At 49.5% G+C, this 17,200-nt stretch overlaps 1 protein-coding gene across 1 annotated transcript in view; it reads right to left on the bottom strand.

Moving 5' to 3' along the window:
* Positions 1 to 397: 397 nt before the first annotated feature.
* Positions 398 to 17,200, bottom strand: part of TMEM104 (transmembrane protein 104) — a 43,745-nt gene continuing 26,942 nt past the window's right edge. Inside the window, 3 exon segments of the mRNA XM_050319101.1 lie at positions 398 to 3,538; positions 3,541 to 4,032; positions 15,843 to 15,936. Coding sequence (XP_050175058.1) covers positions 3,273 to 3,538; positions 3,541 to 4,032; positions 15,843 to 15,936 — 852 coding nt within the window. The 3' untranslated portion in view covers positions 398 to 3,272.

Genomic DNA, 17,200 nt, shown 5'->3' with positions numbered 1-17,200 from the left:
TTATTTCCATCATAAAGATCTGCTTTAATATTTTAACATAAATCAAGCTGCGCTTTATGGTGATAATAAATTCGTTGGCAGAAACTGCCTTTGCAGCCCGAGGCGGCGGAGCAATTCAATTTGTTTGGTTTTAAGTGTAAGGAGTCGTAATTGAGAAGGGGAAAGTACAGATGTTTTAATTGAGTTTGCAGCTACCACCCAGAGTTGCAGGAGGCTAATAGAGAAGAAGAGGTGAGGGTCTCCATTAGCCTCTCGGCTTGCCATTTCTCCTTGGCCTGCAGCCCCATCCGTCACGGCCGTCCCCGCCAGGAATAGCTGCTCCGTGCCTGCACGCGAGGAGGAAGGGGATGGAAAAAGAAGTCAGACTAAACCAGATGTATAATGTGCATTTTATTGGTTTTAATCCCTTTTTTTTTTTTTTTCTTGAAAACTAATTACAGTCAGGACAAGCATCACGTGTGAATCTGTAATAATGAATTGTTAGTGCTGATAATGGCCAAATAAAAATAGACTCAATTCGTGATGGGTGAGAGGAGAGAGCTCATGCCCTGCACCCAGGGGTCACACAGCATCCCTCCAGCCAACGCTGGCTGCACTGAGCCATCCCCTTCCCACTTTCTCCAGTAATTTTTAAGGCATTGCTATGTCATGTTTTATATGAAAAATGTTCTCTGCCGGAGAGCTTCTTTCTGTTAACCACCCCAATTCCTCGGATATATTTGTTTTGCTGCTGTGCAAGGACGACGGGTGTCTGGGAATTCGTGGTTATTTACTTGAGAAGCACTCATGCTCCTTTGGGGAGCAGAGTCCTTCCCAGTAAGGTACCACGGCAAAGGCTGGGGCCAGGGTGTGAGCTCTCAGTGTGCCACTGCATCCAAAACCTGGATCCAAGCAGCTCCTGGAGGTACAGCCACTCAGAAGTCACTGTCACACACTGTGCCGAGGGGGACATATGGGCCAGGGAAAAGAAGGCACATCTGTAAATGCAAGAGGTGGCAGGAAAGGGGAGGGGGTGCCAGGCTGGGCTCTCTGCCTCACCTATCCCAGGCAGGGCCAGTGGGGCAGCCCTGAGAGGAAGGGAGGGAGGGAGGGCGAGAGCAATGAAAGAACAGAGAACAGCCCCATTCTCTGTGTGCAATGAAATGTGAAGGCAAGAGGCTGAAATGGGCATGGGGAGGGCTGGGGCTGAGCCTTGCAAAGCACAGGCAGCCCAGGGCAGAGAGCTCTCAGTCCCTTCCATGAACCCACACCTGCACACTCGTGCAGAGGAACAGCCCCCTCAGCCTCTCCAGCTTCCAAAGGCTCATTTCATCAGCATTAAATTCCTCCCTCCAGCTCTGCCCAGCTCCCAGCTGCCTCGCAGGTGGCTCCCAGCTCAGCTGCCCCGTGAATCTACCCTCCAACTTACTGCTTCCTAAACGAGACACCAGCACCAGCTACCTGTAAAATACCTTCTTAATTTGGTACTGAAGATGCCACATCAGCTTCCCAGGAGCATTTGGGGATGTTTAAACTCACTAGCAAGGGCTGCCAAAGCCTGTTTAGGATCAAGCTGCAGAGAAGACAAACAGTCCCCCCGGATCCTCTCCAGGCAGCTCCACAAGGACACAGTGGCAGTGCTCAGGCTCGAGAGGTGCAGGGTTTTGCTTTAAAAGCCATGAAGTGGTTTTATACAGCTCCAGGTACTTGCATATTCCCCCAGGAGGAGCACTTCAGGTCATATGGAAACCAGAAAGTCCTACTTGAAAACAGAGCTTGATTAAAAAGAGCTGCAGTTCAAAGCTTGCTTTAGTGAGTGGTGACATTTAATACTGCAGCAAGAGCAGAGGGCAGGAGGATCTGACATGCACCTGGCTTTGAACCTGCTTAGATAACAGGGGGTTAAAATAGTTCAGGTGAAGACTTTTAAAGTTCTTCCTTTTGCCAGGAAACCCCATTTGATCTGTGCCCAAGGACCTCAGAGCACAGGACTTGGTGCTGTTTGTCACCCTGTGGTGTCACAGTGACCACAATTGCCTTAAAAGCAGAGGTTCACCTAGAGCTGCCTAAGGTAAGAGCAACCCAGTTCTCACAGAAGCAGAGCTGGAGCAGCCCAAAGCCCACCTTAACCCTGTGCAGAGGGACAAGAGGGGGGATTCAAGCCCAGTTACAGCAGGGTTTCAGGTTTTGCTGCCCCGTTTTGGGAGCTCTGCTGCTGCAGGCAGGAGTGAGCCAGGACACGGCCGCTTCCTCCTGGCACCGGCTCATTCCCCTGAGTTAACACCCACCTTGTTTCAAGGCTAATTACCCAGCGCGGGGAGCTGGGAACGCATCACTGTGCACAGCCGGAGCTCCGCGGGCCTCTCGCGTGTCAGGACTGGGTAATTAGCACCTCCCCAGCCCATCCCCGATCCCGACCGCTGGAGTCAGGGCCTGGCTGCTCCTACCAGCCCCCTGCAAAGGGGAGAAAGGGGCACGGGCTTTGCCAGCAGAAACCTCAGAGCCATGTGCTGTTGCCGAGGGAAGCAAGGCTGATTTCCTTTCCAGGGGGAAGAGCTGTATCCCTGCATGCAGAGGGGTATTGCTCTGACCAACTGAGAGCACAGGAGAACAGGATGGAAGTGTTAATGTAAACTCCCGGGCTGGAGAAATCAAGCTCTAAGCTAAAGATCCCAGATCCCAGGCAATCCATGGTGCACAAACAAATTAACGACTCCTGAAAATGAAAATGTAACTGCAAAAAACTTATTTCCTTCTGAAGTAGGTCTATTCCCACCCTAATTTCTTCCTTCAGCTGGCACAGGAGGTTGGTTTGAAGGAGTCTCAGCAGAAAGAAGACTCAGTTCTCCCAAACTCCTGCTGGATTCTGCACAGCACATCCCTGCCTCTGGGACAAAGGGACATTTAGCCGCTCAGTGTAGTGAGCAGCCAAGGCTGTCTGCTCTCCTGTGTGCCGAGACCTGCAGCACTCAGAGAGCCACTGAGGGACACAGAACGTGCTGCTCCGACGGAGCCAAAGGCAGAAACGGCTGGACACTGGTTAACGGTGCAGGCTGCCAAGGGCTCAGCCCCAGGGCTTTGTCTGAGAACCACGACTGTGACAAGGCTGAATCCGCTCCATCCTCACCCAAAATGGAGCGAAGAAAGTCTGTGTCCAGGTCTGACCCGTGTCACCAAGCCAGTGGCCTGGAAACTTCCCTTCACACTGCCTCTCCCCCACTGCACAGTCCCAGAGGGGGAGCTGAAATGCTGGAGTCTCTGGAGCCCTGGAGGGAATGTGCTGCTATCCCCCATCAGAGCTTTGACTCGCTCAGGACAATGTTTGCAGTCACGAACACAAAGCAAGAAAAGCCCCAAACGAGTACGAACACAATCCAGAAGGTGTGCCTGAAGGGGGAGAGGTGCTTGTTCACCGTCCCGCTGCCGAAGACCAGCTGAGTGTCCTTCCGACTGCAGTATGCCAGGAAAGCCGGGATGAGATACTGGATCCCATTCCCAGCGTAGGCTCCCGTGATCCCCACCAGGGACTCCAGATCGTGGGTGCAGAAAGCCACCAGCACGGGGGAATCAGCGTGATGGCGGGAAAGACAATCCTATCCACCACCCACGGGTAGGTCCCCCCTTCTCTGTGGAAAAGGGTCTTCCAGTTGTTGCGCAGGGTCACTGCGATGATGGGGAAGTTGGTGCTGATGGTGAAGACGGGGAAGAGGCCCAGGAAGTAGCGAATGAAGGCAACGTTGATGATCTCACAGTTGGTGAAGTTGAGCGTGTACATGTCCATGAGGGTGTCGTTGCGGAAGCAGTAAATGGCAGTGAAGGACAGGAGGCTGTAGAAAGCCAGGATCAGGATGTAATCGAGCAGCACGAGCTTGTTGACATGCTGCTTCTTGGAGATGGGTGTGATGAGGGATGGCAGGGAGTGCTGGCACATGAAGGAGTAGACGCACACCCCAAAGAGATTGCGGATGCCCGACAGCTGGGCCATGGACGGGTGACCTTCAGCTTGGCCTCTGCTGATGCGGATGAGGGCCAGAATTATCATGAGGATGAAAGCTGGAGAGAGAGAAGGTTTCAGGTCAAGCCCAGGCCCGCACTCCCCACGACCCTCCTCCCATCACACCGTCAGTCTTGGCACCAGCTCTCTCTCCTGCTATGCAAGAGCATCTCCTTATCTCTTTGATGTACCACCTTATCTGAGGGTGGTGCATCAAAGGTAAGGTGCACAGGAATTAACTGTGATTTGCTGTCAGTGCCAGTCAGCAGATAAGGTAATGGGCTCAGGCATCTCCCTCCAGTCTCCTTCCCACAGGGACTTGCCCTCCCACCCCCAGGAGAACAGGGCTGTCCTGAGCCCTTTGGAAGCACAAGGTTAACATGGCTGGGGAGCCCATCACCCTCAAGGGTCTCAGTCCCATGGATGCTTCTGCCACACACACTGGCTCAATATCACCATTCAAAATGGCTTAAGAGATGTTTGAGCTTTGACCTCTAAAGAAAGACAAGATTAAACCTGGCTCCAGTCAACATCAGAAATATTCCTACACATTTGCAACTGAACTGATGTTTCCAAGACCTCCCCTATGTGCACAAGAGCAGCAGCTACTACCAAGTTTTCTTGTCCCTGTGATCTGTCGAGCATGATAGAGCAAGAACTAGCCAGCCATTTCCTGGGCAGGAGGAACAGGCTGTCTGTAGCTAATCCCAGGGTGGAGAAGCCAGTCTGGAAGGGACTAAAGCAGCACTGAAAGACTGCTATTAAAATTCATCACTTCTAGGCACAAAGTCTGCTCTTCTTTCCCCTTCACTTATGTCGGGGAAGAGCCTAACAACATTTTACAAAGCTTATCACAAACAGCAACGTGCCAGGGACAAAATGAATTGAGGAGATCGGGCTAATGCCCTTATTTACTCTGAGGGTGGAAATTTGAGCCAGCAGCAGTAACTGTGAGACTCTCATTCCTAGCATGGCACATAAAACCAGCAGAAAACTAATTCTGGTGTCACAAAAATCGCATCAACCTGGGAAGGATGATCATCAGCTGCTGGAGTTAACAAGCAACAGGGGGGGGAAAGGACCTGCCTGGCAGGGCAGCAAGCGGCGAGATTTACAGTCTGGTGCTGGCAATGGATGGGCCACTGTGGCTTGCACAGAGCTGTCTCTGCACTCTGTGAGGGAACAGAGCCGTGAATTATCAGGTAATGAAAAAACAACAAAATGCTGAGACTTCTATTACAGACAACTTTGAATGTCATAAATATAAATACAGAGGAATTAAACCGAGCAGTGCACAGTCCAAGCTGGGAGCCGGGCAGGCTCGCCGTGGGGTGACAAGGACACTGGCTTGTTCTGTGCCCAGTCCTGCTCTCCCTGACACAGGCAGCTGGAGATGGGGAACTCTGCCAGGGATGGGACTAGGGAAGACAGTTATTGACCAGTTAGTGAACGCTGCCTCTCCTGTGCCCAGCTAGACCAGATTAACCTTACTAAACATCGGCTCCTGCACACCCCCAGTGCTCTTTGAAACCCAGTTTCTCCTCTCTCAGTAATCCTCTTCCTCCTGCTGCAAACACCAGCTCCAAGCTGCACGCCACATTTCACCTCATGCTGCCTCGGGAAACCTCTCGCTCCCAAGCGTTTCCCAGGGACAGGGCACATCTAACAGCCCTCCACAAACACTGGACCGATGGCAGCAGATCCATTCCTTCTCAGCACCACGAGGGCCAGGCTGCTCTGGGAGAGCAATCACAGAGGGCTGTGGAAGGAAACAGCTCACTGCTCTGGGGGTGTGCAATTCCCCTCGCCTTCACTCAAGGCAGCGAGCGAGGGGCACTGCAAACACAGGTACGGTTGCTGTGGCTCCCCCACGTCCCCCCGCGGGGAGACGCCTGCCAGCCATATCTGCTCAGCAAGAAGGCTGGAAAGAGCTGTGTTCTGGGTGATGGGGCGTGGCTGCGCTCCCCGGGGCTGCACAGCCTGCGAGGAAGAGGAGAAGGTGCCCTGAGCAATAAGACAGAGCAGGTTGGGCAGCTCTGGATATGTGCCAAGACTGTTCCTTTCCATCTTGCCTGGGAGAGGTGGTTGGGCACTGTGGCCCAGTGCTGAGCTGGTCCTGTGTCTGGACTAGGTAAGACTCAGAAGTCTTGCACCTCTTCCCCTGCACACCAGGCAGTGAATCTCCTCATGCTCTGCTCAGCAGAATGATGAGTGACCTATTTCCATCCCCCAAACCACTCTCACCATTGGCTCAAAGTCCCACTTTCTGCACCAGTGCCAACAGGACCAGTTCAGGAGAATTTCCAGGTGGGTACCCCACCCTTGGAGCACCTCCCATCTCCTCTGCCCTGACACGTGCTTTTCTGGCAGGGAGCACTGAAGGAACAGAATTCTTGTGCATTACCTAAATGATAGAAGTCTTTGGCTTAAGCAACTAGAATTTAACACCTTTGTTTTTCCTTAAATACTCATTTCAGAAATTAAACTTATTAAAATTACAAGAAGTGATGATCCAATACTAAGATCTAAACTAGTGTTTGTAGCAAGGCAAGCTCTGCTCCCCCTGCCCGAGCATTACTGTTCTGCAGATGCAAGATCCTTGAGAGAAATGGTGCTGGGTAAACTGGAAACCTCCCCTGCACAATTCCAGCCCTAGAGGACAACAGCAGCCCTGCCCCAATGGTTGTTTTCTCTCCCTCCCAGCAGCAGAAGAGTTTCTCAGTTCTGGAACCCAAGAGCTAAAGCATTTGCATGTCAGATTTATCTCTCTGTCCCTGGGAGGAGGCAAGCCCAAAACCGACACTCTGAAACCTAGATATGGTTTGGATGATAAGTCAAGATGAAAAGAAGATGACAGACTGACTGACAGGCAGCTTTGAGCAGAAAAGAGGCAGCACAGGATCCTCAGGCACACACAAAGCTCCCACTCACATCCTCTACCTGGGACAGCAGGCTGAAGGCACTCACACAACACTATTTTGTGTCACCTAGAGCTGCCACATCAACTGTACAACAGTGTTCCTTCACCACAAGGATCCTGGTGAAGTCAGACATGGGTTCTTAACTGTCTGTTCCTCTTGATCTGTTCCTCTCCACACAGGACAAAGGATGCTCCAGGGATAAAACACCTTCAGACACCATGACCAACAGCACCCAGAGCCAGGTGGGCATTGGTGCCACTGTGGATTGTTACTTGCTTACAAGAAAACTTTGCTTGAATTATATAAATGCTTAAAAAGCAATTGAGGATTTTGCTTGTCCTGATTTTTTCACAGTGTCACACCCACTCCAAACCCCCAAACCACAGGCTCAGAAGGCACTTCTTGTCTCATTTTCTCTCCTCTAGATGTTCGAGCATCATTTTTGGTGTAGGATGGAAGTGAGTCTGTGGAAAAAAATAAAGAGGGGCTACGCCATAAAGGAAGAGTTGTGATGAATCTCATCCCAACCATCCAACTGCCTCCCCTGCAGACTCTCTCTGCTCCCCTCACTCTTTGAGCAGCAAACACTGACTCTTCTCAAAGAAGACCTTGCAGACAGCTACTGCTGCCTCTCCTGCTTGACTCAAATGTTGATCAGAGACAGGGCAGTTCTGCTCTGGTTTTTGCAGGTGAAATAAGGCTGAATATGGATGAGCAGGCATCCAAAGAAGTACACTTTGGGAAATATGGGAGTCAGGGGATATTAAGAAATACATTTTTGTGCACTTCGATAGAAGCATAACAGAGCTGCAGAGAAGCAGTGAAGATAATTTAGCCATTCTGAGTTTAAGGATCGTTTTGCAGAGCCAGAGAAAACACCTTTGCAAATGAAAAATGCTGTTTGTACACGAGTTTCATCTCTCTGCAGAGAGGCTATTGCAGAAAAGAAAACAATAAGTCCACGGCTAAAACACATTTGTTTTCCCCCCATCACGGTAGGTTCCTTGAAGAACTGATGCTCAGAATGCGCTTCTGGCTTAACCCTCCCTTGCATCCCTGGAAGACGACTCTACTTGAGAGATGGTCACGTCTTCTCCAACCCTGTCCCTGCTCTCATTCCTCCTTCCACGAGCAAAGCCTGGAGGGAACATCACCGTACCTGCTTCTGCCTGCTGTCCCTCCCAGGGACCCAGAGAGGCAGTGGAGTGCAGCCACCCCACGCCTGGCTGCTCCCCTGCCCCCCAGCCATCAGTGTGAGCCGGTGCCACGCGGCGCTGCCGGCACGATTGCGGCAGGGCCATCCGTCACCGCCGGCTGACGGCGTGACAGAGCTTCCCTGTCGAAGCGGAGAATCAATATGCCAGGAAATAATGATAATGAATCACCCTTTCCCAACATGTGCCACTCGCTTCCCTTCTCATATATTAGGTGGCAAGATGGATTCCATGAGGGAGATGTTTTCAGGAGCTTCCTGAGCCCAGACCCTTTGGAAAGAGGAAGATCTCTCCCCACCTTAACCCTGATCCTCCATCAAGCCAATACACAGCAGGCCACTCTTACACAGAGGAACAGATCTCATTTAGTTTAGTGTTAGGCAGCTCCTTCAGGAGAAAGGGCATAAAGGCAAGAGCATCTGCTCTGTACACACTGAATGGCCCAGCAGCACATCAGTCAGTCCTACCTTCTGCATCCTTCCCTTCCCTGTTGTCTCCTTCCCTGCTGATTTCTTTCTAGGATGCTGGTGCCCTCCTCCTCAGAGCCAGCTGCCTTCCAGCAGTGTTTTGGGCAAGCTGAAGAGCCCACCGCAACTCTGGAACTGCCAGGCATTATCGATGCTGTGGCATTTAAAGTATTAAAGCATGGCTGGAGTTCACCACGCTGGCAGAACAAAGTATCTGAAATTAAGACATTGATTTTTAAATTTAAAACTCATTTAGCCAGTTTCTCTTGCAAAAGCTATATCCTGCCACTTGTTCATGACCTCCAGCTCTCTGTAAACTCTGGAGCAGCAGCTGATAAATCTCTCCAGCCTTCAGAGGGAGTTTCAATATGAATTGACGGTAAAGAGGTAACATGAAAACCAGGTTTGCTCCATCAGATGTGGGAGCTGGAGTAGTTAAGGATCACATTTGACGACGACAGAGCCTAAAACACTGTCTCTAGGAAGATGAAGGATTTATGAGTGCAGAGACTGTGGGGAAGCAAGATGGATATGCTCATAGAAGACAGCAATTCTCTGGAGAGAGATGTCAGAAGGAAAAGAGGAGGGAAATTACTTCCCAGAAGAAGGGTATGAGCAAAAGTTGTGGAACATGTGTGGCTCCTTCCTCTAATGGAGTGTTACCCTCCCTGCCCCAAAGCCTGAGGCGGGGTCCACCTGGCAGGGTACTGTTGATCATACAGGAGGGGAGGCACAGCCACATTGGGCTGGTTCAGATCACAGATGTGTGACACATCTTACCAGGAAGGCAAGAAAAAGCCTCTGAGGTACCTCCACTCCCCCAGCTTTGACTGGCTCCTGCTGCAGCTGTCTTGGACTCTGCTGCCTTGGGCCAGGTAGAGCCCGTTTCCCTCACAAAGGGAAACTTCATTAAAAAGTACCATCAGGACCTTTTGGCAGCCAGAAGCAGTTCAGCAGGGCTTCTCTGCTGTAAGGGCATCATTTCCCTGCTTTTCTTCATCAGGTTCACAATGCAATAACCGAGGTTTACAAGTAGCCTCCCCTACCTGGTGACAACTCCTGCTGTGAACCCCTCAGAGCTGCCCCCTCTCAGCCCACCTCGGCTGGCCCCACAGACATCTGCACACCAGCAACAGTTCACAGGGAGAAAAACAGCTCTGCACTCGGGTGTTTATCACAGATGCTTTATCTCAACATATGGGAAGGAAGGAGCAGCCAGCGAGGCTTGTTTGCTTCTGGTGGAAAATTACCCGCGTAGTTTATTGTCCTCTCTCCGCCGGTCACCCTTGGCAGAAGCACCGTAAAGCCTCTGCAACCAGGACCCTGCTCTCAGCTCTGCTGTTGACTTGGCCTGTTAGCTCTGACAGTCACTTCTCTGTCCATGTCAGAATTTACTCTTCTGTGAGAGGGGGATGACGCACATCTTGGTGTCACCACGAGCCTGAGCTACAGCTGTGTGTGCTCTGGAAAGCACTGGGTGCAAAGCACCCACGTTCCATGAAATCCAGGTGCTTTGCAGCCTTAGCCACATCATCCTCATCCTGCTTTGGGCCCTACCCAGAAAAGTTTTTTATCATCTTTTTCTAACAACACACACGCTGAACGGAGACCAGCTTTTCATGCCCCATCCCCACTCTGAAAACCTGTGTGAGCACCGTCATCCAGACCCTTTAGCAGGGCTAAATGTGTCCTTACATTTCCAGCTCCCCTTCTTCAGCTCTCAGACCCATCAGTGTCTCCTGCTGCATGGATAAAGTGCTCTTTTTCAGGAGCATCAGCTCCTCAGGCAGGATCTGAGTTGTCCTGTCCAGCACTGCCTATCACTCTCCATCTGCATCTAAAGCTTACAAGGCTCTTTCCCTCACAGAGGCACTGCTTCACCCCACTGCCCCCCACAAACAGGACTGAAATGAGCTCCTCAGCCGACAATTCCAAAAGCAGGCATGACAGAAGCACAGCATTTTAACTAACTCCTCATAAATATATTCACTTCTCTTAGTGAATTATTTACCCTGGGCTCCAGCAGCAGTTTCATCTGCTCCAAAAGGGATATAAGAACATGAAGTAACTTTGTTGAAGCAGCTTGTCAGAATAAACATGCAACAGAGTCCTGATTTACAGTCCAATTCCCTCTTCCTCCTGTATGCCCTGTACTATGGAAAGGAAGGGGCAGAGATCAAAATGGTCCCTCCTGAAAATGTTTGCAGAAAGCTCCGTTTCTGATGTGAAAAGAGGCCACCCACCTTGAGGACTGTGGGCACTGGCAGACTAATCTCTCTGAAGGAGACTGGAAACACAGGACTTCAGATAACTGTCACCCCATCCTAAATCAGTCTCCTCTGTAATTTTCAGTCTCAACAGCTCAAGGGACATAGCAGAGTGACTCCAGGTTTCTGCACTGGATCAGCTCCAGCACAGCTGGCTCCACTGCTAAGGATGGCAGGGACAGCTACCTGAGACAGCTCACAAGGTGAGATGGTCTGAGACCAGTTCTCTGCAGAGCAGTGCTGTAAAGAGCAGGGCTCTGGTGAAGAGAGCAGAACTACCAGAGAAATCAGCAGATATGGAAAGTCAGCTGAAGAGAGCAGAACTACCAGAGAAATCAGCAGATATGGAAAGTCAGCCCCACCGGCATGCTCTGGAGAAGGCTTCCCCAGAAGCCTTCTGCCAAGTATCCTGGAAGGGGATGGGATGGAGAAGAAAGGGCTTAAGTCAGACTTCCAGGCTATTCTTGTCCGCTTTTCCTCTGTCTTGCTGGCCAGGGGAAAGACTTAGGGGACAGAATTTATTCCTGGGCATATAACTGTAAGATCATTGTTTGGGCAGGGTTGGGAATGCTCTGTCTCAAGGGCTGCAGTCACTTGAATAGATGTGGTATGATCTGACTGCGCTACAGGGAGAGACAACTGAGCCTGCAGCAACCAAACCCACAAGTTTATTCCTCTATAAAACATCTCTTTATTAAAATACAATACTTTCTAATAACTACGATGCAGCATCAAGAGCAGCACACAGTGGAAATGTCCCACGTGGGAGCTGTCTGGGAACATTTGCCAGAGACTATTCAATAACAGCAGCGATAATCTTGCTACCACTGTCTTTAAAGCCAACAGTCCTCACCTATAGAGCTGGACATCTCAGGCTGCAACAGGCTGCAACTAATCGGGTTAGCTGCTTAATACACAATAGCCCAATGTTTGCTGCTGAGCTCCACCAAGCCCTGTCCTTTTGTTATCTTCCCTAATCCATATCCTATCCCATGACGCTGATAGACAGTTATTATCCAATATTATCCAACAGTAAAGAGGTAGGGCTGTGCCCCAGTGAGCTGTGTCCCCTCTGCTTTGAGAGGTGCATGGGACTTGCCTGGCTCAGTCCTTTTTCCTGCCCTTCAGCAGCTCACCCCTAACACCACTCACTCAACCAGAATTGAAGAAATGAGGGGGAAAAAAACCCAGCTAAATATTCAAGTCTCTTTAGAGAACAATCCATCACCACCACAGAGTTAAGCCCTCCAGGAAAACAAAAGAGCCTTAAGTCCAAACAGCAGAATTGAAAATACCAACAGCTCTAATTTGTTGATGGCTTAGTTGGTTTAGGCTTCTGTGAGAGACTCCTTGCTCCAAGAACCTTGTAAGGGACCTGGAAACAGGCTCTAAAACTGGTAAAGGACTTGGGTTAATAACAGCTCTACATTTTCACAAGACTGAAGTGGAAGGGAGATGAAGGAAGGAAGGAATTACAGTCTGGGGAAGAACCCTCCTCACCCCATGGGAATGATTCATACTTACCTGGCCCCATCTCTGCTCTTAATAGAGCTGGGTGAGCCAACAAGGTTCTAACTCAAAACAAGGTTCATAACTAAAAACAAGGCTTCACCGTAAGCACCACTGCCAGGACTTAAACCAAGTGATTTTTCCTGACTAGCCCTTTCTCCAGGGAAGCACAGCAGGCAGGGTCCCTGTTGCACCCCTTAGCGTGCCTGTGCTCAGCCTCCCAAGGCAGTTTAGGTGCCAGAGCGGCTTTTGCAGTTGGAAAAGAGATCAGAGCTTACACACACACCAGCTCCTGGAGAACAGAGATCTCTAAGCATGGATAAGGCCAGCAGTTCAAGCACCAACTGCTGCACTGAATTTAACCATTGGCACTCACCCACACGAAGGCAATTGGTTTTGCAGCCAAGTGTGTAAGCTGTTACTCTTCAGAAGACTGCCAACAGCTCAGTGCCTCTGGAAGCCCTCTCTGCCACCAGCCCCACTCCACCTGGAGACACAAATCCACCCTCTGTGCTCCTACCAGTCCTGGCAGGGAAGCGCCTTGCCATGCCAGCCTTGTTTCCAGATGAGCTGTCCATGATCAACAGGCCCAGACAAGGAGAGCCCATCTGTCTGGGCTCTCTAGCAGTACAACACATGGGCTTGCAAGCTCCTCCTTCAACTTTCTCCCTTTAGAGGCTTCAAAGGTGCCTGTCCTGCCTAGTCCCTTACCCCGCAAGGAAAAACACAGCCAGATGAAGGGCTGATCCCTGCCACATCTCCATTTTTATTTTCCAGTTCAGATTCCAGTGTTTAAGACTATTTCTCAGAGCCAGAATGAAATTGTTCTCGTCTGTGAGGTGTGGAAAGAGACCGCTGTAGGCTTTGATAGCCGATGTGCTGCCGGCAGTGAGCACGAGGCTCTGGAAGGGGCTGGTGACATTTGATTATCACTTAGATCAGGAGAAAGAGGGAAAGCAACTTCCAAAGGCAAGGCTGACACTGTTACAAACACGAGCAGAAATGACCTTCACACACAGCTAGCTCTCCCTGCTGCCAAGCACCATCCTCTCAGCCGCTATGATCTGAATCACCAGTACACCTGGGGCAGTGCTGCTTTACATCAGCCTCTGCTGCTCCAGAAATCCAGGTGCTTTCCACTGGGCTGGGGAAAAGGGTGTGCAGTGGGTCCTGTGCAGCAGACACTCTGCAAAGTCTGTACTGATCTCCCAGCTCAAGGAGGCTTGATTTCCTCAAATCATGATGCAAAGCATGGGTCAGCTTCCCATCCACACCAAGATAAGGGGCATGTCTAAGCTGAAGCAGCCACTGTCCGTGTGGGAAGTTTTTCCCAGCACAATAAACAGGCAGGCTGGCAGCTCTAGTGTTGCTCTGCTGCTCAGAGTGCTTTGCAAGAGAACCACCCTCAGCACCCATGGCTAAAACCAACCCAAGGAAAGTCAAGAAAAGGCACAAATTGTATCAGGACAAAGAGTTCACATCTGGCCATTGGCAAGCAGGCAGAAAAAGTCCAGGAGACCATAAACCACCACCCAAGACAATTCTTTAGGATCTCAGCTCCCTAAGCACCAACAAAAGACCAACCCATGTTTAACTCACAGTCCTGCATTGGGAGGAGGGGACAGCAGTGATGTGAGGACATGGGAGAAGCCAGCTTGATAAATCTCAGCAGTGCAGGATCCATCCTTATCCCACAGTCTGCAGCAAGAGCTTTTCTCTATTCCCTGCATCACATGGCTTTTTGATAAATCGTCCTTCCCGATAAATCTATCCCTCATTGTACACATACGGAATCCATTGCTCTAAGTAGCCACTGAGGTGCTGTCAGGGTCATTAACTATCATTATCTGGGGCAGCTGTTCCCCAGTGTGCTGATGTAGGAATCAATCAGGCTAAAACATGAAATTCCCCTACACTTCTCCAAACACTGCCTTTGTCCCTCTCCATCAAGAGATGAAAGAGAGGAACATTTCTGCCTTTATGCCAAGGTTTAGCAATCCTCATACTGGAAGGAGCTGGCTAAAGGGAAACCAGTGGCAGATGAGGCAGGCGTCGGGCTGTCACAGAGACAGGATGAGCTCTGACTGATGTCTTTAGCAGGAAAGAGGAGGCAGGGTGATTGGAAACAGGCCAGTCAGCTGAGCAGAGATCACTCTTGGGAAAAAAAAATAGAAGGAAAAAAAAAGAACCAAAAACTTCCTCACTTCCTTTAGTATCCCTTAATGAGATAACCCTTCTCTGAAGAACGGGAGGGCTTTCAAACCTTTCATGTGCTCAGACAACAAAGGGGAAAAACAGACATTCAGGATTTTCACACCATCCAAGGTCAGGATTTGTTAAATCAAGCTGTTCAGCATCTGAGGCTTGAGAGCTCAAAATCCAACTTCATTTTCCCGGGTGACAACTGCTTAACCCCATCTCGGAGTTCTCTAGAACAGAGGATCTCTGTTCCTCTGCAGTGACTGCCAACATTTCCAAACAGGATGAATTCAGGAAAAGGGACAATACCCAACTGCAGTCAGGTCAAGAGTGTGTGTGTGGTGGGAAATACTCAGAGAAGCAGCTTTTCTTCTTATTCCAGGTCAGTGATAGGTATAAGCTGAGCTAATTCTGTGCTTGAGTGGTCTGGACTCATGAACCAGGAGACTGTTGACCTGCAGAAATGCTGGTTATTAACCTGCAGAAATGGTCTTTATTAGCCCTGAATATCAGTCAGTCTGTCTAGGTTACACAAAAACAGACAAACCTGAACATAAGCCTCCACAACACACACCTCTCAGCCTTTAAGGGCATGTACACACACAATCCAGACATGAAGCAGCTGCATCTTTGAATGGCAAAGGCATTGGGGAAAAAAAAAAAAAAAAAAAAGGAAAAAAGGTATTGATGTCTTATTTCTCTTAAGGGAATGATCTGTCTTCCCAGAAGTTCTTGGCAATAAGATTTTAGAGAGAACTTATGGGAGCAGGGCTTCCCAAGGACAACACACATTGGTTTGGGGGTTTCCAATGCAGTACATCCTACACCATAAAGGAAGACCCAGGAAAATAAAATGCAAACAGATGATAAAACTAAGAGTGGAAAGTCTGACAGAAGTGCCTTTTGTTCTCGGATCAAAACAAAGATTCTTCAAAGTCTGTGTTGTACACATGCTGTGAAAATGACAAACTTACAACTGGTGGATATCACAGACAGCCCCCAGGCAGGAGACTCTTCCAAACCCTTTCTGCCTCTCACACAAACCAGACTAAAACTTCATCTACCTGCCATGTCTGATTGAGAACACTTTGTCTTGCTTTAATCAGAAAATTCATCCTAGAATAAAATCCTTCTCCTCAAAGATTTATTAGGCCTGCACAATTGTCCTCAAAGAGGCTGTTCTGAAAAGCACTTGCTTCCAAAGAGGAACATCTTGCCAAAGAGGAGCGTCAGTGGCGTGACTCAGGTTCCATCAGTGGTAAAGGGGTGGCCGGGACTCTGCCAAGACTCACCTATCCATCTCATGAGGGACGTCATGATTTGAAGATACTTGGTCTTCTGCACATTGAAGAAGGTGAAAGGACCCAGGAGGAGAGTGAATGCTGCCTGGAAGGACAACAAAAAACACACACATTAGATTAAAACCCAGAAATTCTGCCAGTAAGACAAATTCATTAGTAGAACAAAGCTTGCATTGAAGGTTCACCTCCAGACATGTCCGTTTGTCATGAAGCTTTCTTTCGTTGCTTAATTTTACAGCTAAGTTGGCTGACACACAGGGGGTCAAGCGAGCTGTTTGGTATCAGAGAACATGCCTGGGGCAGAAGTAGAGCTCAGGATCCTCTTGGCTCTTGGCCACTTGCTATCACTGCTCCAGCACTCCTTTACTGACACATTTCAGTAAAAGCTCTCAGTGCAGCCTTACGGAACATTAAATATTAAACTGTGGCCTCTTTGCCCGGGTACATGCTCAGTTTAGGTCTGAACAGCAATAGCCCTGACCAGTCTGCTTGCATTAACATTGATGGGGTGGCTTCAGGGTATCCCAGGCTCAACGGCAATGGAGCCAGGTCTGCCTGGAACTTTTTTCCCCCAGGCTTTACGTTGCTTGTATAAAAGATATAGGGTTTTTTATATATTGAAAAGCATATAATAGGAAGCTACAGTTTAACAGTTCAGCTCTTGACTTGGAAGCTGGGACCTGTGTAAAGTGAGGGAAAAAAAATCAGAGATACTCATAAGAAAGAACTTAATTCAGTGTGAAAATTAAAGGTTCTGTCAATGAAGAGAGACCTTTCTTCACTGCCCCCTTAGATGTGTATTAAGAGACCAATGTTTCATAGAATCACAGAATGGTTTGGGTTGAAGGGACCTTGAAGCCATCTAGTTCCATTCCCCTGCCATGGGCAGGGACACCTTCCACTAGACCAGATTGCTCAAAGCCCTGACCAGCCTGGCCTTGAACATTTTCAGGGATGGGGCAAATTAAACTGGGGTTTGCTGCAGCACCAGTCTGTTGTACCTCTTTTAGCTGGGTTACAAAAACATCCAAGAAAGATCCATCCTACAAATCTGGACTACACAGCTTCCCATGGGAGTTTCTTCTAGCACTCTTCTAGAGCACACAAGGCAAGTGTGTTGCCAGCCTGTGCCCAGAGGTGATGTCCTCTGCAGCACTGTCACCTCTCTCTGAGCACCAAGTGGCACTCAAGCCCCACCTACCCCAAAGAGAAGAGAAAAGGCTTTGCTGCAGGAAGAAACAGGCTTTGGTTGTGGTCTGAATGTAGACTGAGAGAAGCTGCTTGTGACAGGGAGACAAAATGGGTGTTACAGAAGAGAGCCCTGCCTGTCATCCATGGGATAGCACCAG

The sequence above is a fragment of the Myiozetetes cayanensis genome, unplaced genomic scaffold, assembly GCF_022539395.1.
Source record: "Myiozetetes cayanensis isolate MyiCay16 unplaced genomic scaffold, myiCay2020 scf22, whole genome shotgun sequence".
NCBI classification, from domain to species: Eukaryota; Metazoa; Chordata; class Aves; order Passeriformes; family Tyrannidae; genus Myiozetetes; species Myiozetetes cayanensis.
This window is presented reverse-complemented; position numbering and strand designations above follow the sequence as displayed.